We start from the raw sequence: 25,202 nt of genomic DNA on the forward strand, positions 1-25,202 counted from the left end.
AAGAATTAGGAGATAAACGAAGGGGCAGAAGTCTGGACCTCTCTGTTGCTGATGCACTTTACCCCATCTCCTTTGCCACGCCATGTCCCCAGCAGAATTGTCTGTCCTGCCTCCCTTCTCCCCATCCAGACTGTCCTGTCCCACTGGCACAGCCAGAAGGGCAGCCAGAAATTCATCTTGGATCTCCACTCTAGCAGGTTTTAGGGATGATTCTGTATATTACCCCCGTCATCCCCCCAGCCACCGCCTTTGGTGGAAGCATTTCAATAAGTGCCCTCTATATCTGAGAACACGAGTGATTTAATTGTGGGAGAGACGGGTTTAGAGAGGGGGAGACTGCATGTGATGGGGCTGAAAAGCAGAGGACGAAAGGATTCAAGGATTTACTTTTTTAGCTCATTGAGTCAGCAGGTGTTTGGATGCCTACACCATGGTCATGGTACTGCAGGGTTACAAAGACGAATTTAAGTTTGAATTCCTGCCCTCCCGTGTTTACGGTTTAGTAGAGACCTGAGACGGTATACAAAGTGCTATTCTTCCATAGAGTCATCTACACATATACTTTTTATAGCCTTTGTTTATGTGCACTGCCTTAGGTATGGTACATAACACAAAGATGAGAATGGTCCTGGTCTCAAGAAGCAGACAGTTTAGTGATGGAGTTAAGATACGCATACACATGTCTGTATTGCAAGGTGGAATGTGGATGTTCCATCAGGAAAATCTGGGCAGAGGGCTGTGGATGTTTGAGGGGAGGGTGATGGAAGGCTTCATGGGCACGGGAGGCATGTGAACTTGGCCTTGAAGGACGCATAGAGTTGGGTAAATGGAGAAGGGGGAAGGGATTCTAGATAGAAGGATTAGTAGGAGCAAAGGCAGAGAAGCAGGGAAGCTTACAGTGCTTTTCAGAAACAAGGTGGTAAGTTCCTCTGGCAAAAGCCTAAGGAAGTAAAAAGCAATAGTCAGAAATACTGGTGTTCTAGAATTCTTTAGTTGCAGGCAATGGAAACCACCTTGAAGTACTCTGAGCAATAAAAATGCTGCTTTATAAGGATTTAGGGGCAGGGCCACTGCACTGGCACAACTCCAGGTTGTGAATGGTACTTTCTGGAGTTGTGCCTCAGGTAGGATGTCCCGTGGAACCTGAGGGCAGGGTGCAGCTGGCCCCCTAGGAGGACTGGAATGGGAGGGGTTTCAGCTCTTGCTGCAGATAAGTTTCTTTCTGTCTCAGGCAACAAGGTAGATAGTGAATAGATGGCCACCCCACAATTTCTGCATATATATCTCTTTATCTGTTACTTTCAAGATACCAGATTGAACCAGAACCTTAATTCCAAATCCGGAGTCCTGGGTGAGAACTTGATCGGTGTAGTAGCTTGGTGTTTACCCTTGGGCACTGTGAGTGTATAAGTACGTGTGTGTGTGTGTGTGTGTGTGTGTGTGCGTGCGAGTGCTCACATGTGAGATCACGTGTGGCACTGACATGACTGATGAGGGTCTGCCATGATGGAGGGGGTGGCAGATAAGGGTATTACTGTTAGCTGAAGCTAAGTTCCCCAGAGAGGTCCACTCTAGCTGACCTCCTTTCTGCCCCTTCTCCAACGGTGGCAAACCATATGGTTGTGACAATATCAGGCCAGTGTTAACCTGGGGACAGCATCAAGATTGGACCCCTGCTTGGAGGCACAGGAGACTTCCTGGCCTCAGGAGCAAATGAAGGGCTGAAATGAATAACCAAAGGGATTGGATGATTTGAGGCGACAGCATGACATTCAGGATATTTTGATGTTTAGAACAGAGTTTCCCAAACCATATTCCACAGCATTCCTGTTGTGTTTTTGTAAGGTGTTCTGCAAAAAATGTAGTCAGGGGTCAAGAACATAGTGAAATGAGCGGAACAGTTCCTTTTTTTTTTATTGTGGTAAAAAAACTTAACATTTAACCATTTTTCACACCACTGTACAATGCATCAGTGTTAACTGTGTGCACATAATTGTACGGCAGATCTCTAGAACTTTTTCGTCTTACAAACCTGAAACTACAGCCACTGAACACCTCTCCCTGTCCCCGCCGACTGCCATCCTACTTTCTAAGAATTTGACCACCTTAAGTGCCTCATCTAAGTGGAATCATGCAGTATTGTCTTTTGGTAACTGGCTTAATTTCACTTAGTGTAATGTCCTCAAGGTTCATCCATGTTGTAGCTTATGACGGGATTTCCTCTTTTATAAGGCTAAATAATAATCCATTGTATGCATATACTACATTTTCTTTATTCATTTGTGTATGAACATTCAGGTTGCTTCCACCTCTTGGCTCTTGTGAATAATGCTGCACTGAACATGGATCTGTAAATGTCTCTTTGAGATCTTGTTCAATTCTTTTGGATATATACCTGAAGTGGGATTGCTGGATCCTATAGTAATTCTATTTTTAGTTTTTTCAGGAACCTCCATACTGTTGCCCATGGTGGCCATGCCATTTTACATTTACCCCAACAGCGTGCAAGAATTCCAATTTCTTTACATCCTTGCCGGCACTTGTTATTTCTTTTTTTTGGTGGTGGTGTCCTAATGGATATGAGGTAATATGTCGTGGTTTTGACTCGTATTTCCCTGGTGATTAGTGATGTTGAGCATCCTTTCATGTGCTTGTTGGCCATTTGTGTATCTTCTTTGGAGAAGTGTCTATTCAAGTCCTTTGCCCATTTGAACAGTTTCTTAACTGTAGGATTTCTCAGGGCCTTTAATATATGAGTGTGCACTGTACAACTCTAAGGAACAGATGAAGTATTCAGCACTTTTCAGATTTAAATGTCCATGGAATTTCCACAGTCATCTCAGGAGTGGGGTAGGGACTCTGTTCCATGGAATTCCTTAGTCTGTTGACCTTCAGTAGCACTTTTTGTACCACAGTGGGTTTGAACTTGCTCCTTGAAGACGTGAGAGGAAGCGGAGGTGTAAAGAGGAGAGGCCCCTGAAGATGAGGGTTTGGCAAGTAGAAGTGGTTGAAGGGGTGAAGGGGGAGGTGGGAGAACAATGTGTAAGTGTAGGAGAAGCAGCAGATCAGGCCAGAAAGGGGCTGTTGGCACGTGAGAAAGCCGAGGTGGCCGTGTACTGTAATGTTAAATTTAGTAGGCGGGGGGAGGTAAGGAGAGACTGGTGGGGTTTAGGGTGGGGCTTTGGTAACAGAATTCTTCCGTTCACCTCTGTTCCCTAGATGAACAAGATTCACCAACTTCATAGGAACCAAAGTTTCATCTTGACTAAGGGCTGGATGAGTAGGTAGGGTAGCCAACATAGCTTGGGCCTGAGGAGGTGTAAGGAGCAGAGGAACTGGGCATCCCACTATTTAAGAAGGGCAGACCTTGTCCTTGTCCTCAAGGAACTCCTTTTTCTTCTCCTGCCTGGGTGCCTCTGATGGGCTCTTCCTTGCCTCCTGTCTGGCCCAGGCTTCAGCCTTCGGACTTGGGCCTCCTGTCACATGGATTCTCTGCTGGATTCACCAGTGGTGTTTTTCATTCTCTGCCTTTCAGCTGATTGGATGCAGCCCATGTGTATCTGTGAGGGCGATCTTTATTGGGTCTACCAATTCAAATGTTAATCTTTTCCAGAAACAACCTCACAGACACACCGAGAAATAATGTTTTACCAGCTGGCTATCTGGGAATCCCTTAGCAAGTCAAGTTGACACATAACCTTAACCCTCATAGCACTAGCACACTGTTTTCCGAAACTGGGTCTCTCCTTTGAAAGGGTCTCACAGGCTGTTGTGGAGCAGCAGCCAAACTCCTACTAGTTCTGCTTTATTTATGAACCTTCACCTCTAGGTGAGGCCTCATTGTATGGAAAGATTTGACCTGTGAGTATTACTTGCAGTAACCTTTGAAGGTTTCCAGTTAAGGGTGTGCTGGAAGCTTTGTAGTGTTGGTATTTAGGTTTCAGTTTTCTTTTGCCTGGAGTTAGGATAAAATCTGTGTTTACTGGTAGGGGACGTTCTTGTAGCCAAGCCAAGTTTATCTTGATGTTCTTGGTCCTGGGTGCTGTTCCTGAGCCAACTTTTTTTGGTATCATAATGCTGGTTTTTGGTCTAATACCCTGATTGATGTTTTAAAATTCTGTCTTTGACATTAGGTGTGACCTAATAGACCCAAAGCAATTTCCTATTCAGCTTTGGGAATGGCAGCGACTCTGGCCAAACCCCAGTGATGTTCCAGGCTTTCCCTCAGTGTTTCACCTCCTGCTAATGGATCTGGAATATCAGAATTGGATGGCTCCTCCCTAAATGAGGAAGTTGAAGCCCTAATCCTGGAAAAATGTGTTTTCCAGCAACATCCTGAAAACACAAAAAGTTAAGCTTGCTTGTTATGAGCTGGCGGCACTTTTATTGCAGAGGTCTCTATTTGTTTAGGCTTCACAAACATATTCTTGTACTCTTGCTGTCCTCTTCTCTCTCACTTCCCTCCCCACTACCCCCCCCATTTTTCTTTTATAATCTTTGGTTATCATTTCTATTGCTGTAGCTTAGCCATCTGCCTTACAAGGCGGGGGAAGTTGTGTTTTGCTTGTCTGGTGCATATTTCCTGACTACCATATCAGGGCTAAGTATTGGGACAAATGTAAAAGGCAAACAGTTAGCATACAGGTAAGCGTATGGGCTCTAGAAACTGTCTGGGTTCAGGTGGCAGATTTGCCACTTAACTAGCTGCTTGACCTCAAGTAAGTTACCTCAAACTCCTAAGTGTCAGGTAAACTCTCTGCGTCTCAGTTTCCCCACCAGCAAAAATGGGACAGTGACATATCTATCTCTTAGGGCTGTTGTTAGGATCAAATGAGGTAATAGATATAAATGCTTAAAGCATGTCTGTCACCTAATAAGTCTCATTATATTAGCTGCTATTTCTGTTGTTGTTATTATTACTATTATAGAAATGAATGAGGGAAAATATTCCCTTAAAGAGGTTAAAGAGTAGATAGCCCCAGTCACAAATCTAACACAAAATGTGACTAGTAAATGTCATAGGAAAGAACTTAATCAGCACTGTCCAGTAGAAGTATATGAGGCACATATGTAGTTTTAACTATTCTAATAGCCATAGTAAAAAAAAAAGTAAAAAGAAACAGTGAAATTATTTTTAATAATACATTTTATTTACCCCGGTATGTCCAAAATATTATCATTTCATCACATCATCAGTATAAAAAATCATTAGTGAGATAGTTTACATTTCTTTTTTTATACTGAGTCTTCAAATCCGGTATGTATTTCATTACAAAACATCTCAACTTGAATGTGGAATGTTCGTTGGAAATATTTGATCTGTATTTAGATTTCATAAAATTTACAGTTGAAAAAGTGGCCTTACATACCAAAGTTGTTCTAAACATACTTAAAAAGTTTTGTAATATCTGAGCCTTGAGCATCAGTTTTAAAATTTATATTTAAATTAGTTGAAATAAAATCAGACATTTAGTTTCTCAGTCACATTAGCCACATTTCAAGTGCTTGGTAGCTGCATGTGTCTGGTGGCTACTCTAATGCTAAGCACAGATTTAAAGTGTGGACTGAACTCATAGGTGAGAGGGAATATTTTAAGCTGGCAGGGTCAAGGAAGGCTTCATGATGGAAATGCATTTAAATTGGAATGTGAACAGATAGAATTTGGGTGCTTATAGGTAGAGAGGTGCAAGAAATACCATGGGCAAATTCATGGAAGTAGGAGAACATGAATAATGATAACCCTAAAGAAGAAAGAATAATAGGGTCTGGTCAAGGCCACTCAGGAGCCACCAGAGTCAGGAGTTTAGGTTTCTGTTACACAGTAGGGACCCACTGAAGGTCTTTGAATAAGAGAGTGACACGATCAATCAACGGGAGCAGTGTTCAGTGTGGATTGGAGAAGGGAGACACTGGGAACTGAGAAGCCTGTTCCGAGGCCAGTGCAGGATCCCAGCGTCGGGGTACAGAGGGCCTGGACTTGGGTGCTGGTCTTAGGAGCAGAGAAGAAGGGAAGGATTTGGAGGAGAAGCGGTAGATAGATTGAGCGAGGACCTTGCAGGCAGATGACCGAGGGAACTGGGAAGTTTGGAAGCTGAGAGGGTTTGTGTTGCCATCCAAAGAAAGAAATGAGAAGCCCCACGTTCCTTGTTTCAGGTCCTGTGGAGAGGAGGGCCCTCGTTGGGATGACTGTTAAGTGGGACTCTGGGTCCTTGCCAGGACTGTGAGGACAGGAAGTGCTGGCTTTGTGTGTGACCTGCCGCAGGAGCCTCCTCAGTAATAGAGAGGCTGCTGTGCTCTGGGGCTCTTGTTCCTGTTTCGTTTCAGGCTAGATTCAGGGTTGATGGAATTTCTCCTGCGGTTGGGGAGGGGGAGGGTGTTAGAGAAATGAAGAGGAATCTTGAATTCTGTCCTTTGTGTACTTTTCAAAGCACAAATACACACACCCACACACTGTTGCATTTTGGAGACAACACGCACCCTGAATATGTAATTGTGCAAGGACTTGGCACTCCAGGGGTCTGCTCCTCTCTGTCCTTTTCGACTCTAAGGTTTTTTTCTTTTAAACTCAGAACAATGGTTGTAATATTAATGAGTTTGGGCCCGGGGCGGGGGGGGGGGGGGGGGGGGGGACTTTTGCAGCGAGGAAGTGTCCATTCTTTCTTGTAATCTGGGTGTTTTCTTGTACCTTCTAAGGCAAATGTTGGGATTTGCGGGCACGACTGGCCCCAAACCAGGGGAATCATTGGCTGGGGCCAGAACTGCACTGGCCCCACCTTTGAGAATTCCGAACTTTTCATCCTCCCCTTCTGTGAGGCCCCTCGTCTGCTTTTGGGCTCGGCTTAGTCCACAGATCCCATCCTTGTGGGGGTGGCTTTGCCACCTTGAGCTTTCGGCTGTGTTTATGGTTCCTCCTTCTGGAAGACATGACTCCGATTTTCCGAAACTCTTTTTCATTCTACTCCCATTCCTCCAGGAGCTGGCTTCCTGTTTGTATTTCTTAAATAGGCTTTCTCCTGGGGTGGAGGTGGTGATTTTTATCTCGGAGTGATTTTATTCACCGTATTAATTAGAGTAACACTAGCTGTGGTAACACATCTCAAAGTTTCAGTGACTCTGTATTGCAGAGCCTTATTTCTTGTTCATATAGCAGTCCAGAGTGGGTGTTCCTGGTTGGTGGGTGACTTTCTTCCACTAGGAAGAAGAGTGATTCAGGGATCCAGGCACTTTCCATCTTGTGATGCCACCATTCCAGCTGGAGGAAGGGAAGGAGTATGGAGAGGGTGCGTCCATCTTTAACTGCCCTGACTCAGATATCACTTCCCACCCTCTTTCCGTTGGTGAGAACTAGTCATGTGATCCCGCCTAGATGCAAGGGGGCCTGGGAAATGAAGTCCTGGATGGGAAACCAACCGCTCTTCTGTGACTTTACAGTAAGGAAAGGGCGTGAATCTTTGGGCAGCTATCCATTTTTCCCACATACCTTGACTTGGTTTCATTTAAGAGACAAGAAAGCCAGTAAGTGGGGGAGCCAGGCTTGAACATAGGTTTGATTCCTGCATGTAGGAGACATCTGTTATGTGGTTGATGAAGGTAGAGGTGAATGGGGGGCAGTTGCTTGGCAGTGTGGCAAAGGCATGGGCTTTTGAAAGTCAGACCTGAGATCAGATCTCGGCTCTGCCACTTAGAGCAGTGGTGCCTTGGTTCCGGGGGGGGGGGGGTGGTGGTGGTGGTAATTAAGTAATTTACTTCTCTGAGCTGCTGATTCTTCTTCTTCTTTTTTTTTAAAATCTGTAAATGGGAAGGATGCTACCTTCCAGAGCTGCTGTTGGGGTTAGAATTAGGGGAAATGAAGATAGTTACTGGCAAGTAGTCAGGCTTAGCCAGTATTATTTGTTATCATCACCCAAGGTGGGGAGCATGGATGAATGCCATTGTGGATGGTTTGGTAAAATCCAGAGGTGTGGGAGATCTCAGAGAGCTGGCTGGGTCAGAACGCTTTGTGGAAGAGGGCGTGTTTGAGCTGGATTGTGAGACATGGCTGAGGCTTTTTTTTTTGTTTTTCTGTAGTTTACTGATATGCTTTATTTGGCTGTGTGTTATTTAAATTGTTTGAATTAGGTGCCAACGTTTAAAAATTGAGTGATCTCTCATGAACATAATATATTTAGCTTTTCCTGAAATACTGAAGGTTGGCAACACGTGGTTCATATTCCAGCATGACAGGAATCAGAGCTGAGTGGGAACTGCTCTCTCTAGAAGAAACAGCCTCTTGTCCTGCTTTACTCATTTCGTTTACCTGCCTGTACCCTAGGGCTTTTGAGTTTGAAACCCCAGTTGTAATCCCTTCTGGCCTTTTTCCTGTTGGATAAAGCATTAGTTTCCTGTTGCTGCTGTGACGAACTTAGTGGCTTACAACAACACAAATTTATTATCTTACAGTTCTGGAGGGCTGGAGTCTGCAGTGGTCAGCAGGGCTGAAGTGACTTCTGGAGGCTCTGGGGAGAATCCATTTCCTTTGTCTTTTCCCGTTTCTAGAGGGCACCTGCATTTCTTGGCTTGTAGCCCTTTCTCTGTCTTCAAAGAGGTGGCTGAGGTCTTAACTACGGAGAAAGGTTCATCTCTCCTCCTGCTCTTCCTTTATTCTGCAAGTATTGGTTACGGGCCTAGTGTGTGTCACCTGTGCCCTGTACAGGGACAGTGACAAACAAGACAGACAAACACCCTGATCTCATGGGACTTACATTCTGGGGGGCAGGACAATAACAGTGTAAAAGAGTCATTAAGAAGAGAAACATCTAGAAAAATGTACTGTACAGAGAGGTAGAAGAGGCTGAGTGGCTACTGTAGCTGGATAGTCTAGGCAAGCCTCTCTGGGGAGGTGACATCTGACCTGAAATATAATGATGGGAAGGAGCCTGCCATACCATGACCAGAGGGAGACTTTTATAGGCACAAGGAAAGCATGTGCAAAGGCCTTTAAGCAGGAATGAGATTGGCAAGCGCGAGGAGCAGAAAGCAGGCGGTGTGGCTGGAGCACTGTGAGTGGGAGGACTGTGGGCGGAGAGCAGGGCCGGACCAAGCTATGCCTTGGGGACCGGCCTGGGGTTTGGATTTTATCCTAAGTGTGATGGGAAGTCATTGGAGGATTTTAAGCGGGATGCTAACATGACACATACACATTTTGAAAAGCTCCCTCTGAGTGTGTGTGAAGAGTGGATTGTAGGGACAGTGGTCCAGGTAGAGATGAGGGAGGCTTGGACAGGGACATATTAGAGATGGAGATAAATGGACAGTTTTGGAGAAAAAAGCCAACGGCTGTGTTTCTTTGCGGCTTTTTCCTAGTATGCTAAGGCTTTGGCTTATTTTAGGCCTTTTGCTGTTCTCTAGGGAGAATGTTCCCGGGCTTTGCCAGCTTCATGGCTGTGGGAAGAGTGGGAGGCCCGGGCCCAGTGCTTGTCTGGCCTCTGCTTAGCCTGTTGGTGTGGAGGTGACAGCTTTGGTCAGTGATGTCTTTCTGGCGTGTTGACCACTTAGGTAATGTCTAGACATTCTTGCTCCACCCTCATCTCGATCCCAAACCAAACACATCCACCTGCTGTTAATTCCATCTCCCTTTGGAGAAACTCTTCTCCTGCCTTTGCTGAGAGGCAGCTCCAGGTAACCCCTGGGGGGACGTGAGCCTCTGCCCCGGCTTCCCCAGGTAGGGGTGGGGCACTCCTCGAGAGCTGTGTCCCTGTGTGCCAGAGCCCAGCCAGGCCGAGCCCCTCACCTGCCTCCTCACTGTGCGTCGGGTGGGAGAGCACCCAGCCAGGCGGACCTCCTTGTTGGTCCAGAGTGCCCCCTCTGTATTTTCCTTGTTGTGTACTCTGAGTTTTAGCACAAGGTTTTTTTTGTTAACTGAGTTTTCCCAGCCTCTTAGCTGCTTTTTCACCACTCAGGAGGAAGAGATTAATATCGTCTCTTCTGTTGCATATACGCAGCACTCCCAGGTTTCTGGTGAGTTGTTTTGAACATTCACTTACTGTTCCTCACAACAGAACTAGGAGAAGGGTAGGAACAGACTCTCCCATTTTGGCCTTTTTTTTTCAGTCTTGCACTCACTAATTCCTGGGTCAGTAAACAAAGGAGGGCTCTGCAGTTCACAAATGATGCCGGAGGCCACTTCCTTTTATGTCCTTAGTGCTGTCTGGTCAATGTTCCCTTGTGTTTTCGGGATCAAACACTTGCTTGCCATTGCATTCAGCAATCTGAAATGACCCGTTGTAGAAATGAGGAACTGAGGCTGAAAGAGGTGAGGAGACTCGTTGCAGACCACATAGCTGGGCCTGCTAGAGGGCAGGTGCGACCCAGAGCTCTCAGAGCCCCTTCATCCTGCCATCATGATTCTTTCTGCTGACCCTTCCAGCACCTCTGTGGGTCATGGTCTTGTGACTGGTCTGAGGCTGCGATTGTGGCTGCCTTGGTGAAAGGGACAGCTCTCATCCACGCGGCAGGACTAGAACCTGGGAGCCGTTTTCCCCTACATCATGTTGACTGTCCCAAAATGCCTTGGGGTCCAGCCAGCAGCCCCCTTCTCTATCCTAAGCATTCTTAACCCTGCCAAGTCCTTTAGCTCAGGAAAAACCTGCTAACAGGAGAAGGAGCAGTGGCTCTGGTCTCGAGTAGACCAGATCCTGGCCCTGCTATTGACGTGTTGGTTACTTAAAGATTCTGTGTTTGAACCTCAGTTTTCTCATTTGCTATTGGTCTTATCCTGGAGAGTTATTTTGAGGATGGGATGCGATGTGTTTTATGGGGGCAGCGTGGCATAGGGCTTCAGAGTTGAGGCTCTGAAACCGCCCAGGTTCAAATCCTGCCTCTGCTACTTATTAGCTGTGGGACTTTGGACAAGTTACTTGACTCTCTGTGCCTCACTGGCTATTACCAGAAGTTACACAATGTGGCCTCGTACCCTTTCCCCAGGAATGGGAACCTCTTACCTTCTTAGCTCTAATCCCATTCCATTCAGAGGCAAGGGATTATCGGCTGGGAAGGACCTGGATTTGAACATGATGTTTTATTTTGCTGAAGCCTCCTGGGTTAGAGGAAGCATTTCCCTTTGTTCCCTAACAGGAAGGGACAGGGTCTGCGTGGGAGAGATTGGTGACACTGCCTTGGATGGAGGATACAAACAGGAAGTTCAGAAATAAGCTGATATCTAAAGAGACTTAAGTTAGAGAATTATTGGCACATAAAACAGAAATTCGGGCTTTTGAGAAAAATAACAGATGCCTAAATGTCAGTGGCAAGGAAGGGAGAAGCTATTGGTTTGCTTTTTGAGTGAGATCTCAGTGAGGAAAGAGCAGTTTTGATCTGTTTCTCTTGACTTGCTTTGTTCTCCAGATGAAAAAATTGAGGTTAAAGGGAACAGCCCTTTAGCCCGTAATTAATTAGGGTCTTCTGTAGTGTGCACTAATTAAAAAAAAAATGTTCAGCTTGCCTTTTCAGCTAGATTGGCAGTTCCTTGAAGGCAGGTGCCCAGCTTTTGCCAGCTTTGCAGCCCTGCTGGGCTGAGCAGGAGTCGCATGTGACTGATCAAGGTCCAATTCCTTGTCCTTTTTGTTTTCCAGAGTGAGTACATTGCTCCCTGTGACTGTCGGCGGGCCTTTGTCTCTGGATTTGATGGCTCTGCAGGTGAGTCTCTAAATTCTCTTTGTTCTTTTGGTACTTCTGTTTGCCTCTCAAAAATAACTAGAACCGGTTTCAGCCTGTGATATAGAACCAAAAAAAAAAAAAAAAAAGCAAACCAGACGTCCCCATTGAGCCTCTGCAGAGGGGATGTGGTCCCAGCATCCCCAGCTCCTAAGCTTACATTTTAGTGTCTCTTTTCTCTATGCCTTTGCTTTTCAAATCTTAAAAACTGTTACTTAAAAAATATTTTTGAACTTTTTATTAACTGTAACATACATACAGAAAAGTATATCAATTAACCTGAATTCCCCTGTGTAACTGGCACTCCAAATAAAAAGTGGGACACTAATAGCATCCCTTAAAACCCCCTCCTTAGCCTATTGGTCCTGTGTAATTGTCTAAGCGCTTGACTTTTGGTTTCTCTGTTTTCAGTTTCAGCTTAAATAACAAAGATGAATGTTGAGCTACATTGTTGCCCTGCCCTAACTTTCCCAAAGCTGTTGTGCCCTTGAGATTTAGGATGGGTTCCCCCCTTCAGACTCCCATGCTTCAAAGCTGCTAGACTTGGTGCAAGCCCCTCTCCTCGCAGTTAGCGCACTGCTTCCGTTGATGTAAAAGGCACTTTAGAATTGGTTTTGGCTGACACCTCTGCTGAAAGCCCTGAGTTCTGTTGGGCCTGTGGGAACTGAGGGCAGATAGAGGTGGGAGGCATAAACTCCTGGCTGGTGACCAACTGCTGCATCACAATGAACACTGACAGCATCCAGATGGTCTCTCTTGGGAAAGGTGAAACACCTCCTTTAGGGTGTCTGGTGGAGCAGATGGCTGTGATCACTGAGCAGATTCACTGCTGTCTTGTTAATTACGAGACCCTTGTGGCCACAGGTCCACAGACCTCTTTCTACTGACCTTGACTCATGCTGTACAAGTGGGGTCCTTTCTGTGCAGGGACCAATACCCAGGCTGACTCAGGACTGTTTCTTTCAGAGCTTGGCCCACAACTGTTTTTCAGTGGTATCATCTTCTCTTGCCTAGAGGTTCTCTTGGAGTTAAAGGCCCCGCTGCCCCACCAGAGGCCCCACCGGAGCGGTGGTGAGGCCACACGGGATCTGGTGCCCCTCACCGTGCTTGCCTGCCTGCTGCCGTTTTGTGCAGCTTCTAGGTGGTGGTCAGAAACCTTTCTCATCTCCTTGCTCCCCTGCTGTAGGCACAGCCATCGTCACAGAAGAACATGCGGCCATGTGGACTGATGGGCGCTACTTCCTCCAGGCTGCCAAGCAGATGGACAGCAACTGGACGCTCATGAAGATGGGTGCGTAGAGGCACAGCCATCTCAACTTTAGTTGGCCAGCTCTGGCAGGGGACCCTAGGGCTCCTCAGGGCTTCTGGATCTTACCCCTTTTATGGGGCCACGGGCCCCTTTTAGAATCCAAGGTGTCTTAGTCTGCTCAGGCTACCAAAACACAATACCACAGACTGGGTGGCTTAAACAACAGAAATTTACTTTTTCATTTCTGGTGGCTGGAGGTCTGAAATCAGGGTGCTATTGTGGTCAGGTTCTGGTGAGAGCTCTCTTCCTGGCGTGCAGACAGCCTCCTTCTCACTGTATCCTTACATGGCTATCTCTCTCTGTTCCTCTGCTTAGAAGGCCACCAGTCCTCCTGGATTAGAATTCTACCTTATGACTTCATTTAACCTTAATTTCCTCCTAAACCCCCTGTCTCCAAATATAGTTACATTCAACGTATGAATTTTGAGGGGACACAGTCCAGTTCATGGCACAAGGAAAACCAAGAAAATGACATGCTGATATATATACACATACCATTATGCGTTTAATTTTGGAAGATCCTGGTTCAGGATACTCATTTCAGTGAGGAGAAACTGAGGGCCAGAGAGGACAGTTGCTTTGCTGCAGCTCACATAGCTTGCTGTGCATTTGATTCATGCACTGGGGCCTTTCCATTGCTCTTTGCTGCCTCATGATTCAAAGTGAGATAAAGGTAAGGGGCCATTGGCAACTGAAGCTGGGAAGCTCTCCCTCTGAGGATCCTGACTTGCTTCTGGCAGCTCAGCCGTAGGGCAAGAGCATGGGTCTGGAACTTTCTTGGGCAAGTTGCTTCACCTTCCGTGCTTCAGCTTCCTCATATGTAAGGTGGAATAGTAATAGTAAGTACCACATAAAATGGTGAGGGTTAAAGAAATAGTATATGGGAAGCATAGAGCTCAGTGTTTATTGGATAATGATTGTGTGTGTGTGTGTGTGTGTGTGTGTGTACTCTTGTTTTTGGATTTAATTTTGTGCTGTATTTTTCCTTGTCACTATAATAGTCTTTTGAAACATGATTTTAGTGGTTGTACAAAGGCCTCTGCCTGCTGAATTTTGAACTTGGACAATAGAAGGAGGGAAAAGGGGCTACCAGGGCTGAGTGAGGAAGAGAAGATGAGGCCTAATCCCTGGTATTTCTTGTTTGTAGTTGGAAGTAATGAGGAAATCAGGTTGTTACCAGACTCATGGTTCACGGAACAGAGGGCTGTTGACACTGAGTTGAGTTGAGTTGACTCCAAGATCCAAGCAGTTAGCCTACTGAGGTAGTGTGTGTGTGTGTGTGTTTCACACACTCTCCACATATATAAGTGTTGTTTGTCTTAGGGAAGGAGGAATTAGGAACGTTTTTATCCTGGCAGTGGATTTATTTTAAATTTCCGTTTCTCAAAAGTCTTTTTAAAAATATAGAAACATCAAAGCTACAGTTGGTTGTTGCCCCAGTTGTTCTCCCTCTTCTCTCTCTCTCTCTGTCACACACACACAGGCACTTGGGGTTGCAGGGCTGTTATAAATGGATAGGCCACTAGAGCTTTAAACTTTCTGATTACATGCCTCTGTTGCCGGTATATGCGCCCAGTCCATCTGTATTTCAAATACAAGCAAAGATTGATATCTTATTTTTTAAGAAAAATTACCAATGGACGTCCTAATACTTTCTGCTTGTACCCCAGTGGATCATTCAGTGTGCCTCTGGGGTGTGGTCATCTCTCTTTGGGGCCTAAACTCCAGCTGTTAGATAAGTCAGCGCTTTGGGGGTCAGAGTGTCAGAGGAGCGAATACTGTCTGCCTGTCCTCTAAAACAGCCCCAGCGGATGAGTCCTTCTCCCTTCCAAGCCCCTCTCTAGTTTCTGCCCTAAGCCCACCTCCTCACTGTCTCTCCTGTGTAGGGAGATTCTGGTGGGTGTAGTTGGGGAGTGGTTCATCCCTGGGGTTTTTGCCAAACATCTGTCTTCTAGGAGATGATATGACTTCATCCTGTGAAAGTTACACTAGGGGCATTAAAGAAACTTTGTTAGTAAGTGGCTTGTTTAGCGGTTTGAAAAAAATAGGAAAGAATCAAATAACAACTCAGTGCCAGCTTCTAGGCAGTTTTTTAGAACAGATTCATGAGCTCATTTTTTTTTTTAATATTTATTTATTTGTTTGCTTTTTTTGGCTGCATTGGGTCTTAGTTGCAGCACGCGGGGTCTTAGTTGCGGCATGCGGGCTCTTTGTTGTGGCGTGCGGGCTTCTCTAGTTGTGCCACTCAGGCTCCAAAGCATGTGGGCTCTGTAGTATGTGGCACACAGTTTCTCTAGTTGAGGCGTGTGGGCTTGGTGGTTGAGGCACGTGGGATCTTAGTTCTCTGACCAGGGATCGAACCCACGTCCCCTGCATTGGAAGGCGGATTCTTAACCACTGGACCACCAGGGAAGTCCCATGAGCTCATTTCTTTACAAACCTTTGAACTTCCCTTCTGTGGTTATGTGGTTATCAGTACTCGCTAGGGAGAATGGTAAAACAGTACTATTTCAGAATATGTGAACTCTTGCTCTTAATATTTTCTCAAAATGTTAGTTGTTTAGCAAAAATTTGATGAAAAAAGTATACATCTGAAACATACAAGATACTGGGTCGAATTAAAGAAAAACGGGGATATAAAAATAACTTTAGTTCCTTTTTTGAAGCTTATTTGGTGTCCTATGACTGTTTGCTCTTGGTAGTTGGGAAGCCCAGGGAGCCAGTTAAAGACACGATGTTGGGTTCCTGTGTGTCCCTCTTACAGTCTTTGGATACGTTTCTCTGCTGCCAGTCAGGCCTGGTTGTCTGGCGGGGGCCTTCACTCTGCAATGCTGCCCTACAGATATGGGGAGGGCACTGTGGTGTGTGTTCCCCTTACCTGGTGTGCGATGTAAGGAAGGCTCCCAGCTCTAGCCTTCACCATATCACCACCCACCCTCTCATCACCAGTAGTGGTAAAGTGACCGAAGGCTGATACAAGACGATCTTCATGATGACACCATGTACCTGTATTGCAGCGATTCCTGGGATGCCTTTTTACCAGGGGTCTAATGAAAATCCTGTTTCCTTTTTTCTTCTGTCTCACCCATTCCTTATATACCATCTTACTTTATGTTTTCCTTTTATAGCATCTTACACTTTTCATAGCCTTCCAGGATTAAGGGAAGTTCAGATTTTCCAAGTGCTGTCAATTCTCTTTGAAGAAGGTGCTTAATAAAGACCCTGCTATCATGATGTTGGTGAATTTCCTCCTTCTGGATAGGACAATGAGCTCGGGTCCCCTGGGAATTGTTTCTCATCAGTTCTTCCCTCTGTAGGTCTGAAGGACACACCAACTCAGGAAGACTGGCTGGTGAGCGTACTTCCTGAAGGATCCAGGGTTGGTGTGGACCCACTGATCATTCCTACAGGTGAGTAAGCATAGGCCCTTTCATCTTGGGTGAGGAAGTGAGTTCTAGAGGCCTCTCCATCCTCCCTGTTTGCTTGTGGGTTGTGGAACATTTGGGGGCTCAGCATGATTTGATGTCACAACAAAGGTCAAGGTGAGGAGAAGAGTTAGCGCAGGGCCACGGGATAGCCTTTCAGAAGGTGCCAGGCTCTCAAAGCCCTGCTGCCTGTAAAGGGTGTTCAGTTCATAGCTAGACCATGTGTGTTTCTCCTCAGATTACTGGAAGAAGATGGCCAAGGTTCTGAGAAGCGCTGGCCACCACCTCATTCCTGTCAAGGAGAACCTTGTGGACAAGATCTGGACAGACCGGCCTGAGCGTCCGTGCAAGCCCCTCATCACACTGGGCCTGGATTACACAGGTCAGAACCACGGCTGTGCCCAGAAGGCCCCCGACCATCGGCCCCTTCACCTCAACGAAAGTCCTCTGAATCCAGGTCAAGCTTGAGCTGACTGGAGGATTTTGCCCCGCCCTGGCACGTGGGGCATTTGATGCAGCAGGAGTTCAGTTTGTTTCCACAGTTGCCACCTACTTGCCACCTACTTTGGCACAGTTTATTCTTGCAAAGCTCCTCTGGGCAGACCTGTGGGTGCTGCTGAGATGGCTTTTTTACCATTCAGTTGCTAACTGCCCCTCTAACGTGTCTAATATTGGAAACAGACTACAGGTTTCTTTTCTTGTTTTGATTTAGTCACCTTGAGAGTTTTATTTCTTTATTTAAATTTTTTTCCTTCTCATATTTATTAATCCACAATCAGTGTCAACAGCTGATTGGGTTGTATACACACCCCAGCCTTAGCAGATTGTCTTTTGTTTTGTTTTGTTTTTTAAATTAATTTTTATTGGACTATAGTGAGCCTAGAGGTTTCTAGATTCCATTTCCTTTTCTTCTGTCAGCATTTGTACGTTTACCTTCCCAGGTGCCCTCCTTCTGTCTGTCCTCTGCTTTAGTAGCTTTGGGGTGTGGGTGGGTTTCTTTGGCTTGTGTGATAGTGGTGAGTGAGGAGCAAGTTCTGTGAACGTTTTGTGGGAGACGAAAGTGTGATTTATGGAAGAGTGAGGAGCGCAGAGGGAAAGGCCTGGGAGGTGGGGCTGCAGGGGAGGGAGACTTGCTGTAGAAACGGCAGAGGAGAGGTGGATGGGGGATGTCTGGAATGTAGGCACATTGCCCAGAGGGGTCCTGGGAAGAAAGCATTACAGCCCAGACTCTCAGTCAAGTTTTAAACAGCATTCCCGAGCTGGTCTTCAAAGCAGCGTTTAGTTGTGGGGACAGCCCCCAGCTTGCTTTCCTTGTGACACCCTCACCTGAGGGTATTACAGATTAGGGGGATGGGTCCAGTGAGTGGCCCAGGGTCAGCTCAGCATTTTCCATCAGCGTGTTTTGAGTTTTGTTCAACTGAAGCAGAGGCTCTGACCTATTGCTTATAGAAGGGGGGAGAGCAGGTGTGGCTGGTAAAACTTCTGTTCAGCAGACACATGAGTGCCTGCTGTGTACAGGACACTGCTAGGTGCTGGGCGAATAAGACAGATGCCTGCTGTGTTCACAGGTGGCTGTGCCCTGCGTTACATGTGCTGTTTCATGCTGGGTGGTGGTGGTGGTGGTAGTGATGGGGTGAGCTCCTCTAGGACCGCAGTTTCATCCTGGGGAGAGCAGGGAGGCCGTGGCTGTGTCTGACAGTGCAAGTGTGATTTGGAAGTGGTTGTCACACTGAGTCAGACTGTAGAGAATTCCTCGGTCTTAGCACTGAAGGGCAAGTCTCGTATCTCCAGGAATGTAAAGTGGTAGGTGATATTCCCCTGACCTCTAAGACTCGGTGAGTTCTCTCTGCTGGGTAGTGTGTTATCAAAGCTCCCTGTACAGAAGTGTAACTAATTGCTGGTTTTTGGGTGTTTTTTAAAAAAATTATTTATTTTATTTTTGGCTGTGTTGGGTCTTCGTTGCCTTGTGCAGGCTTTCTCTAGTTGCGGCAAGCGGGGGCTACTCTTCATTGTGGTGCGCAGGCTTCTCATTGCGGTGGCTTCTCTTGTTGCAGACCACGGGGTCTAGGTGTGCAGGCTTCATTAGTTGTGGCACACGGGCTCAGTAGTTGTGGCTTGCGGGCTTAGTTGCTCCAAGGCATGTGGCATCCTCCCAGACCAGGGATCGAACCCATGTCCCCTGCATTGGCAGGTGGATTCTTAACCACTGTGCCACCAGGGAAGTCCCACTAATTGCTGGTTTAATTGTCTGTCTTCCCTTCTAGATTGTAAGCCCCATGAGCTCAAGGACTGCATGTAGCTCAGAGCTGTAACCACAGTGACCAGCATGCTACCTGCAGATATCTATGCCTGGGAAGTGTAGATGCTTTATAGACATTTGTTGGATGAACAAATGAATTACTTTTTCTTTGAGGTAGTCAGGGCTCTTGACAGTCAACTAGCTTAGAGTCACTTCTCATGTATGGGGCTTGAATCTGGGCCTCCTGTCTGCTCAGATAACATGCTCCCTGGGATATGGTGCTGGTTAAAAATGTTTGGAATGGGTTCTTTCACTTGGCTTCCGCAGGTCCCTGGGACCAGACCAGGGCTGGAGTCGCAAGTATGTTTGTTTCTTGCAGGCATCTCCTGGAAGGACAAAGTTGTAGATCTTCGGTTGAAAATGGCCGAGAGGAACGTCGTGTGGTTTGTGGTCACTGCCCTGGATGAGATTGCATGTGAGTGCTCTGGTTTCACTGTTGGGGTGTGTTACCCAGTCTCTGCATTGGTTCTCTGGGAATCTGTGTGTTCATGCAATTCAGCTTTCTGAGTGGCCAGGGAATAAGCAAAAGACTGTCACCAGTGGGGTATATGATATGCCGAGTAGGATGGAGAAGTAATTATAGGGAGTCGGGGAGGGGAATGTAGCTTGGTCTGGAGCTGTATTACAGCCAGGGGCTGATGTTAAATCTATGATGATGTCCCTCTCTGGCCAATCTACTCAGGACTGTGACATCTCTGAGGAGGGACATTTCCAACAAACTTTTGGTGCCTGTCAACATTCGTGTGTCTCTATGGGTATAGAAGTAAGATCACAGGAGATATTTTTTTCTTTATCCTTTTCCTGTATATCCCCAAGTTCTTCACAATGAGGATGTTCTAGAAATATTTCTACTTCAGAAAACTCAGGAACTGAAAGTTCTTCAACAAGCCTTTTGGTACAATAGCAGTTTTTTAATCTTTAGACCTTAAACTATCCCCATGGAATTGTTCAGTGCCTTCTAGAACCTGAAGGAATCTTCTTATTCTGTCTGCTGTTTTCTGACTGGATTTGACCCAGGGTACCTGAGACAAGGCACTGCCTTATTCTTTGATTTTTCTCACTAGAGAAAGAAAGTTTACTGCACAGTGTCCTAGCTCTCTAATTCCCAGTTCCAAACTTTGTCGAGAGTGTCAGTGATTTATATCCCTAATTAACTAAATAACTTTAACATCGGAGAAAATAACATATAAAGCTAATTTCTCTCCTTTATTATTAAAAAGACACACATTTCTTGCGGTAAACCTGGAAAGTGCAGAGGAAGTAGAAAGAAGAAAAAAAATCACCTATAATTTCCTTACACACAGAAAATCACAGTTAACATTCTGCACATTTGTAATTTTGTAGCTAGATTTTTTCCAGTGTATCGGGATACTCTAAGCATACATAAGCATAATTTTAAGTGAATATTAAATAGCTCATCATATGGTTGTATCATAATTTACTTAACCATTCCCCTACGTATGCCCTTTGAGTAGTTTCCAGTTTTCTCGTGATTTTGTTAACATCCATCAAAGTCCTGGTGCATCACAATCCATGTCTTAGTTTCTGGTAATTTTCTTCCAACTTCTGGTTGGCTTTAGAGGTGGCGTTAAGAATTAGAGGGGGTGTGCATGGCAGGGCTTTTGACCATTTTGCCATGTACCTGCCGGAAAGGTTGCACAGGCGTGTGTGAATACACCCCTCTCGCCACACCCTTGCCAGCCCCAGGTGCTGTCATTTAAAAAGAGTGCTAGTTTGCTCTGATAGGTAAAACATGTTGCCTCATTGCTTTACTTTGCGAGGCCATGATGTTAAAATAGAGGCAGTGCTTTTTACGCCAGGGTCTTCTCTGCACTCTGATCCTCAGGAGAGCAAGCATTAGGCAGCTGGAAGTCCTCGGACGGGAGCTGTGCTCTCTGCTGGTCCCTCTAGTTTATCCAACACGCAGTGACCTCACTAGACCCCCTGACACTGGCCAAGGCAGGTGCTCCACCCAGCCGTGGTTCCGGGTGGGCCGCAGGCTCGGGTTTCATTCGTGGGCTGGAGCCCCGCTGACTCACTGCTTTTGTTCCTCTGCCGGGAAGCCCCGCCTTCCTGGGGCTCTTGACCCTCGCACAGAGGGCCTCATCTGGCCTCCCTCATGGGTGGGTCTCAGTTTTTCTACTCTAGGTCGTTCCCCTCAGAAGGGAGCGAGTGCTTGGCTCCGTCCCCTGTATTTGGGAGTGCCGGAGCGTTTTTCTGTGGCACGTCAGGCCTGCTAGGCCTGGCAGGTCACCGCCAGGTGGACCATTTCAACTCTTGTCTGGAGGGCATTTGTTGGGTTTTCTGACTAATAACTCTTCCATCCCCTTCTCGGGATGGTGATGCGGTAGCGTAAGAAACAGTTCTGGTGCCATCATTTGGCGGATATGAGCAACTGCAGCTCAGAGGTGGGACCAGGAAGTGAGGCTCCCAGCTTCTCTGAGAGATGCCGCCCAGTCCTTCCCTAGCGAGTGGAAGCTCTTCCCTTGCTCTACAACCTACCCCTTAAACTCTCACTCAGGCAGGTGACAGGAACTTTTTTTTTTTCAGGGCTGTTCAATCTCCGAGGATCAGATGTGGAGCACAATCCAGTATTTTTCTCCTATGCAATCATAGGACTAGAGACCATCATGTGAGTGTTGGCCCCGCACCTGGAAGTCCTTCCCCACGCTCCTAGGAGCCCCAGTCGCCCCCTTCTGGCCCGGGCCCGCCAGCCTCGGCCTGACGTGTGCTAGTATGCTGCTTTTCTCCTGCCCTTTTCCTTTCCTGCCTCTCTTCCTTCCCCTTCTTGTCTTCCTTAACAATAGATAATTATTTATATCCTGCCTCTCTTTTAATCCTGAAAATGATTTGAAATCTCTGAAAGTCTCTGTAGTACTAGGAGATAAAAAAAATAGGTGGTCGAGGACATCAGAACAAAACTGGAGAGAGTGAGGTTAGTTCACAAAATTCCTGAGGCAAAGTCTTGTCCAGGCCATACATTTGATTCCAGGTTTCCTAGCAGCCAATGCCAAGGGGAATATGGGCTCTGTTATACAATCCTGGGTCCACGATGCAAATAGACCCAGTCCTTTTGGAAGGTCAGAAGTGACACAGAAAAACCCCCTGAGCTGTGCCTTGTCAGTTTATCTTTTAAACTGCTGCTTGTGGCCAACCTGCCATTGCTCTTCTTATTTGGATGGCTTTCTGCATTCAGGCAACATATTTATTGAGTGCCTGTTATGTGCTGGGGTCTCTGTTAGGTGTTGGGGTGAATGAGACAGACAGGGTCCTGGGTTAGAGTTGCAGAGATGAGAGGTTACCTGAGGGCATTTGGGCACATAGTGGGCACTAACTTGTCATTGGAGTGGGTACGGGTGTTATTGGAGGGGCCTGACCTGGTCAGAGGAGGCTCTTGGGGAAAGTAATATTGAGTCAGAGATTAAGGGTACATGTGGGTTAGCTAGGTGAGTAGGGGGCGAGGAGGAAGAGGAACGGTGATCTAAGCAGGGGAAGCAGCATTTTCAGAGGCTCTGGGCAGGAGAGAGCACAGTATGCGTGGAGGACCCAGAGTGGTCCAGTGTGGTTGGAACCTGGAGTGGGAAGCCGGCAGGTGGGCAGGGCCCCCATAAGGAAGGCCTTGTGAGCCAGGTTCAGGAGCTTGGGGCTTTTGTCCTCAGGATGCTGCAGAGCTACCGAATGAGTCTTTCACACGGAACTACATGGTCAGGCTTGTAAATCAAAGAATGTTATGATTGGAGTGAAATTACGGGGTGAATTATGATTGCTGTGAAAAATAGGGTGTATAGGGAAGACTGGAGGCAGGGAGACCAGTTAGGAGGCTGTGGTACTGATCCAAGTGAGAGACGGTAGTGACCTGTACCTGGGCAGCGACTGGGCCAGGCTACAGCGAAAGCTGGAGAGGTTTGAGGGGTGTTTAAGCTATAGGTTCAAAGATCTCAATGTAGGAGTGAAGGAGGAGCATCAAGGAGGAGAGTGCCCAGGTCCTGGCTTGGGGAGTGGGGTGGAAGGTGACGGCATACGCAGGGCAGGGAGCGCAGTTTGGGGAGCAGGATTGGGGAAAGGCGTGGAGGAAGGAGGAACTGCTTGGCTTGCATGCCGGGAGGTAGAGCCTGTCGCTTGTGTGTGGGTCTGTGTTCTCGTCCTCTCACTCCTGTGCCCGCCTTTTCTGTCACCTCACCTCTGGCCCCTCTGCAGGCTCTTCATTGATGGCGACCGCACAGATGCCCCCAGTGTGAAGGAGCACCTGCTGCTTGACTTGGGCCTGGAAGCTGAATACAGAATCCAGGTGCTTCCCTACAAGTCCATCCTGAGCGAGCTCAAGACCCTGTGCGCCAGCCTCTCCCCGAGGGAGAAGGTGTGGGTCAGCGACAAGGCCAGCTATGCCGTGAGCGAGGCCATCCCCAAGGTTGGTAGCCCCAGAGACCCACCTAAACCTGCCACTCCAGCTGCCAGGCCCCTTCCAGTCCTGGCATCGTGCGGCTTGTCTTTGAAGCAGAGGTTGTTCAGGCAGATTTCCAGGACTGGCTGTTGGGTCAGAGGTGTCGTCTCCCTGGATGAGCCCTTTGGGCTGGAGTGTGAAGCTTTTAAACCCATTGAGTTCTGTGTTTTCCAAAACGTGACATGAGAGATGATTTTAGGTGGTACACATTCATACTTAGGTTTATTTAAATGTCTCTGTTTTAAAAGCGTTTTAACAGTTACAGAGAATGAACTAGTGGTTACCAGTGGGGAGAGGGAAGGGGGAGGGGCAAGATAGGGATATGGGATTAAGAGGTACAAACTACTATGTATAACATAAATAAGCTACAAGGATATATTGTATAGCAGAGGGAATATAGCCAGTATTTTATAATAACTTTGAATGGAATTTAACCTTTATAAATTATGAATCACTATGTTGTATACCTCGCACTTATATAATATTGTATATCAACTATAAAAAAAGTGTTTTAGTGTGTACTAGAAAAAAATATGATTAGCATATGAGACCATATATTATAAAAATTGTTTCTTAAGAGAGAGTTGAGTTCAGTAACGTATGTTGATTCAAAGATAGTCTAAAGAAAAGTCTTAGTAAATAAGGGTCCAGGGGGTAGCAACTAGGGTAAGACCTGTGCAGGTGGTATGAGAGTATCTGAAGTTTGGGAGACACTACCCTACCCCCACCTCTCCCACCACATTTCATAGTTAAGGAGACCTGAGGCCCAGGGAGGCTTTGGGAGTTGGGGATTTGTCAAAGGTCAAATGATACTGATAGCCCTGCCCTTGACTGAGCCCCTGCTGGGTGGTGCTAAGCAGCTGACACCTTCCCCCTCATTTTAACTGAGGCCTGGCACAGGAGTTCAAGGTACCTTAGTTGTAGCCTTTTTTTTTTTTTTTAACATCTTTATTGGAGTATAATTGCTTTACAATGGTGTGTTAGTTTCTGCTTGATAACAAAGTAAATCAGTTATACATATACATATGTTCCCATATCTCTTCCCTCTTGCATCTCCCTCCCTCCCACGCGCCCTATCCCACCCCTCTAGGTGGTCACAAACCACCTAGCTGACCTCCCTGTGCTATGCGGCTGCTTCCCACTAGCTATCTATTTTACATTTGGTAGTGTATATATGTCCATGCCACTCTCTCACTTTGTCACAGCTTACCCTTCCTCCTCCCCATATCCTCAAGTCCATTCTCTAGTAGGTCTGTGTCTTTATTCCCATCTTACCCCTAGGTTCTTCATTACTTTTTTTTTTCTTCAATTCCATATATATGTGTTAGCATACGGTATTTGTTTTTCTCTTTCTGACTTACTTCACTCTGTATGACAGACTCTGGGTCCATCCACCTCACTACAGATAACTCAATTTCATTTCTTTTTACGTCTGAGTAATATTGCATTGTATATATGTGCCACATCTTCTTTATTCATTCATCTGTTGATGGACACTTAGATTGCTTCCATGTCCTGGCTATTGTAAATAGAGCTGCAATGAACATTTTGGTACATGACTCTTTTTGAATTATGGTTTTCTCAGAGTATATGCCCAGTAGTGGGATTGCTGGGTCGTATGGTAATTTTATTTGTAGTTTTTTAAGGAACCTCCATACTGTTCTCCATAGTGGCTGTATCAATTTACATTCCCACCAACAGTGCAAGAGTGTTCCCTTTTCTCCATCATTTCTCTAATGATTAATGATGTTGAGCATTCTTTCGTGTGTTTGTTGGCAATTTGTATATCTTCTTTGGAGAAATGTCTATTTCGGTCTTCTGCCCATTTTTGGATTGGGTTGTTTTTTTGTTATTGAGCTGCATGAGCTGCTTGTAAATTTTGGAGATTAATCTTTTGTCAGTTGTTTCATTTGCAAATATTTTCGCCCATTCTGAGGGTTGTCTTTTGGTCTTGTTTATGGTTTCCTTTGCTGTGCAAAAGCTTTTAAGTTTCATTAGGTCCCATTTGTTTATTTTTATTTCCATTTCTCTAGGAGG

General features: G+C 46.2%; 1 protein-coding gene across 2 annotated transcripts in view; it reads left to right on the forward strand.

Moving 5' to 3' along the window:
* XPNPEP1 (X-prolyl aminopeptidase 1) overlaps positions 1-25,202 on the forward strand; it is a 54,352-nt gene that overhangs the window by 12,845 nt on the left and 16,305 nt on the right. For both annotated transcript variants that reach the window (XM_082854671.1, XM_082854672.1), the window contains 7 exons: positions 11,610-11,673; positions 12,878-12,982; positions 16,318-16,410; positions 16,664-16,807; positions 19,044-19,139; positions 21,275-21,356; positions 22,922-23,132. In XM_082854671.1, coding sequence (XP_082710797.1) covers positions 11,610-11,673; positions 12,878-12,982; positions 16,318-16,410; positions 16,664-16,807; positions 19,044-19,139; positions 21,275-21,356; positions 22,922-23,132 — 795 coding nt within the window. The remainder of the gene's footprint in view (positions 1-11,609; positions 11,674-12,877; positions 12,983-16,317; positions 16,411-16,663; positions 16,808-19,043; positions 19,140-21,274; positions 21,357-22,921; positions 23,133-25,202) is intronic.

Source organism: Leucopleurus acutus (assembly GCF_964270905.1).
Source record: "Leucopleurus acutus genome assembly, chromosome: 14".
Classification (NCBI taxonomy): Eukaryota; Metazoa; Chordata; class Mammalia; order Artiodactyla; family Delphinidae; genus Leucopleurus; species Leucopleurus acutus.